Source organism: Fulmarus glacialis, unplaced genomic scaffold, assembly GCF_000690835.1.
Source record: "Fulmarus glacialis isolate BGI_N327 unplaced genomic scaffold, ASM69083v1 scaffold6585, whole genome shotgun sequence".
Taxonomy (NCBI): Eukaryota; Metazoa; Chordata; class Aves; order Procellariiformes; family Procellariidae; genus Fulmarus; species Fulmarus glacialis.
In genome coordinates, this window is record NW_009211052.1 from 9890 (window position 1) to 14350 (window position 4461).

The following is a 4461-nucleotide window of genomic DNA, read 5'->3' on the forward strand; positions in this document are numbered from 1 at the left end:
CCAAGGCTCCTGCCTGCTCGGTTACAGCCCCAGCGGGGCAGGCACAGCCCGGACCCCGGCTCCAGACCGACGCCGTGTGAGGGCAGCACTGCTTGGCCGGGTGGAAGAGGCACCGCCTGGCAGCGAGATGGGTCGTGCTGCGTCTCCATCTCTTGGAGAGGTGGGAGGATTCGTTTCTCATCCTGAAGAGTGAATGTGAGAGCAGATGCAGGCAGACATCCCAAAAGCCCTCCGAGGGGGAGGGCATCACACGCGGGGGATGCTGCAGACCAGAAAGGTGGGTGTGAAAATATAACCCCCTCCTTCTCCTTCTCCTGAGAAGCTGGAAACTGCTAGAGATAAGCAGCCAGCCTGGCTTCACTTCCCAGGTAGAAATACTGATCTGCAGCTGGGTTTGTCCATCCTGAGAGCTGACTCAGAGCACGCACTGCAGGAAACAAGCACTCTACAAATTGTGCCTTGTTTCTGTGGTTCTTTGAGTGCTGCTGTGCTCGGCTCTCAGGAGGATCGGGACCAGGCAGTGTAGCTGGTGAGAAGCAGGGCAGTGGGCTGGGCAACGGCAGCCCTCCGGAGCTGCCAGCACAGGCTCCAGGAGGCAGAGAGCCCGGCAGGAGTCAGGGATGAGCATCAGGAGAGCGATCTGTAGCCCCGTGCTCTCAAAATACCTGCGAAGGGTGCTGACGTGGAGCAGGGATTCAGCGGGAACCCTGCAAAGATGCTCGGGCAGAGGCAGCTGGGAAGGACTGGAAACCCCCTGCCTAAAGCTGCCCTCTCCTCACATCGCTGAACCTACCAGCTAATTTCGGGGTTTTGATGCCGGCACAGCCGGAGGGGTCTGGAGCAGCCGGGTCACAGCTCCGCTCGTGCCAAGTGCTGCGGTGGTGAGGGCACCTGCGACCCCGAGGTCGCTTTGGGCAAAGCTCCCCACGGCCGACCAGGGGCCAGCGGTGCCCGAGCAGCATGGAGGGAGATGCCGTTAGAGGGCTCCCTGAGCCCGCACCAGCTCCCACCGCCCCAACGAGCAAGGAAATACCAGTACTGCTGCCAGGTGGGCTTTCGGCTGGGGACAGCCCAGTGCCTTCAGCCCGCGGGAGGAGGAAGAGGGTGGTGGAGATGCCAAGGACACTGGAGGGGAGCCAGAATTAGGCGCTGGGAGAGAGCAACACTGCAACGCGTGGCTCTTGGGCAGGCACCAAGGCATGCCGTCCATCGCCCGGGCTCAGGAGCAGGCAGGAGGGCTCACCCCAGGCAGGGCTGGGGCAAGAAGCACTGCCCATGCTGCCTGCATCTCTCAGGGCTGTCCCCTCCCCATGCCACCCACCTCACAACACGACACTGGACACACGCATGTCCCACCACGTGACACCCTGACCAGCCGTGGCACTTACATCTGGTCCCTGGGGCCCCGCTGCTCCTCGGGGGCCGGGAAAGCCCTGCAAGCCGACCTGGCCCCGAATCCCTGGGGGCCCTTTTGCTCCTTGTGCTCCGCGTGGACCCTTGGAGGAATAAGACACAGCATGTCACAGCAGGGCTTGCAAACAGGAGTGACAGCCAGTGCCTGGGGCTCCCCCACCCGTGGGCAGGAACCCCCCCGGACAGCCCATTGCTTGCTGCCCTGACTCGCTGCACACCCGGCCTTTGGGGCCACTCTGGGTGAACACCCCACGACCCTCCTCTGAGAACATCCCTGGGGCACCAACAACGGGACAATATAACATTTTTAAACAGCCAAAGCAAGACGGAGCAGGGAAGGATGAATCAGGGGCAGCAGCGTGGTGGGATCAAGCACAGTCTGAGCTGCCTGGCTCTCATGGTCCCCAAAAACAAATGCCCCTGGGTCCCTGGACATTCACAGAAACTCATCTACCAGCTGGAAAATAGCACATTTGAACAATGAAAGAGGAAGCAGCTCGAGGAATCCCCCCTGCAAGCCTGGGTACGTGGTACCTTGTCTCCTTTGGCTCCCAGGTCTCCCTTGGCTCCACCCGGACCTCGACAGCCCTGCAAGAGCAGCAGAGATGGAGGGTACCCTCAGAAAACCATGTTATGCCACTCCTTGCAACCAAAGCATGCTGTGATCTGATTTTGGCATCGAGGAAAGTTAGTATTGCCTAATTTAGATCAGGGCTTTCCTCCCGATGGACCTTTTGGAGCTGGGAGCAGATACATGCTTCTCATGGCAAGGAGGCTCCAGAGCTTCTGGGTTCATTCACCACCAAACCGTTAGTGCCCTCAGCACCCCGTGCCAGTCCCAACCCCAGGCTCCCTGGTAGGTAGGACACCTGCAGCAGCCGGTGGTGGCATCCCAGCTGCACCGTCCTGGTATCAGCACAACAATGACGACCACCTTGTCCTCATTACTGTGTTCCTTCACACAGGCTAAAGCACTCCTACTTCCCTTGTGCCTCCCCAAAGCAGACAATACCTTAGGACACACTGTCGTGTCTGAAAGCTCCTCTTATTACAGCAAGGCGAGCCCAAGCGCAGCTCTGCCTTCCTAAACAACTGCAGTTGCCACCTATTCAAATGTCAAGCCCAAACACAGGCAAAGAACATGAAGCTGGTGCTTTGGGCTGCTCTAAAACGGCTCTCCTGCATCCCAAGCAGGGATGGCATGGGTGCCATCACTCACCCGGTCTCCTTGGGTGCCTTTTGAACCTGGCAGGCCAGTAAAGCCCTTCAGAGAGAGACAAAAAATGCAAGTTAAAAAAAACTCAAAGGAAAATATTGTATGCACTCGTGGAGGCTGACAACCCTCCCACGCTACAGGGACAGGAAGATGCTGATAAATGGGAGACACCAGTTTAGCTCTGCAGAGTTGCTGCTGCTGATGATGCCATGGTGGGATTTGCTCCCCAACAGGGACCAGGGGATGCATAAGCCCTCCCAAAGCTGCCCCCACTCACACAGCAGCCCCCAGCACAAGGACGAGGTCCTTGTTAGCCTCCAAAACGCACCACCCACGTCCCACTCTGCATCCCTCATCCCTTTTGCAAGCACCAGTTTTCAGCTCTGCATGTCAGGGTTTCAGCACATGAGAAGCAAATGCACCAAGGGCCGTGCTCAGCCGGGACACCGTGGGTCAGGCAGGAGGAAGGCCAGGCTGCCCCGGCCTCCTTACCCTTTGGAAAGGGCAGCTCAGCACCCAAACCCCTTGGAAAAGGGCTGTACCTAATTGCACACCAGGGAAGGGATAGGCAGGGCCAGGGCTGGGGCATCTCTGCTGATAAATACATAGGGGAAAAAAGAAAAAAAAACCAAAAACACCATAAACCGAGGTCCCTGCAAGCAGCAGAGTCAGAGGAGCTTTGGATTTTGGAGATGAGGAGCTTGGCCATAGGGACGTGGCCATCATCCCCATCAGCCTTTGTGCCACAAGCACTGCGGGAAGCTGGGGGTGGCGGGGGGGAGCAGGGCATTCCCCCGCAGTGCTTTGGGGGCCTGCGAGGGGGAGGATGAGAGCATCCCGCACCCAGCCACCCTCTCCCATGGACTTACCCCAGGGCCCTCCTGTCCTGGCTGTCCCCTCAGCCCGGGGGCACCATCTGCACCCTGCAAGAGGAGTGCTGGCATCGGCTCGTGCTGCGCTGGGCAGAGAGCACCCAGCCCCACCGCGTCCCCTTCCCAGGGCTGCCAGGGACCTCCAGGCTTCATTTGCGAGGTCTGCTGCAAGCGCTGCCCACCTCTCCCCTCCGAAAGCAGGGGCAGGGACACCTCACCCCACCTCTCGGGTCCCTCCAGGGAAAGCCCTTAAGCCCAGGCTTCATCCCCACCAAGGTCAAAGCGAGCGAGCAAGAAGCTCTTACGATGTCTCCTTTGGGACCAGCGGATCCCTCCATCCCAGCTGGACCCTGAGGAAAAGCAAAGGCGGTTGGAGGTTTGGGAGAAGAGGGATGTTGCTCGCTGTCCTGCCCTGCGGATGAGACCCCAGCCCATAGGAACCCTGCCCGGCGCCCCAGGAGCTGCATCTCACCCCAGGGACCACATCCCCATCACCTCACCCTTCCCTTCACCCCCCACCTGCACGTCCCACCCAGAGCCGGGGCTACAGCCAGCAGCCTGCCCACAGGACATGGCCCTTCCCACCCACCCACTCACTCCCTGGTGGCCATAAAGACCCGCAGGGTCATGGACTTCGTGCCCATTTGCAAAGCACATGGGGGATAAGTCCCAGCAGCTCCTTCCTCGCTCAGCAAGCACATGGAGGGGGGACCCACACCTCAGAGACATGGTGGGCTCTGAGCCAGGACAGCACCCACTTACCTGTGTGCCCCTGGGGCCGGAGGGGCCGCGTCTCCCCTGCAAGCCCTGTGGTCCCTGCAAAGCAGCGGGGGATGAGGAGCTGCTGTTAGAATCAAATCCCTGCACACATTGTGCAAAGCCTGTGGTGCAAAACCTCTCCTGGGAAATATTGTGCTGCTGAGGAGCTCCAGGGCTCCCAGCCAGCCGGCGTGAGGGGAC

The 4461-nt window shown here is 59.9% G+C and overlaps 1 protein-coding gene across 1 annotated transcript in view; it reads right to left on the reverse strand.

Annotated features, from left to right (window-relative positions):
• LOC104076488 (collagen alpha-1(I) chain-like) overlaps positions 1–4461 on the reverse strand; it is a 14193-nt gene that overhangs the window by 6522 nt on the left and 3210 nt on the right. The window contains exons 7-9 of the mRNA XM_009577374.1: positions 2633–2658; positions 1948–2001; positions 1389–1496 (exon numbers count right to left, since the gene is read on the reverse strand). Coding sequence (XP_009575669.1) covers positions 1389–1496; positions 1948–2001; positions 2633–2658 — 188 coding nt within the window. The remainder of the gene's footprint in view (positions 1–1388; positions 1497–1947; positions 2002–2632; positions 2659–4461) is intronic.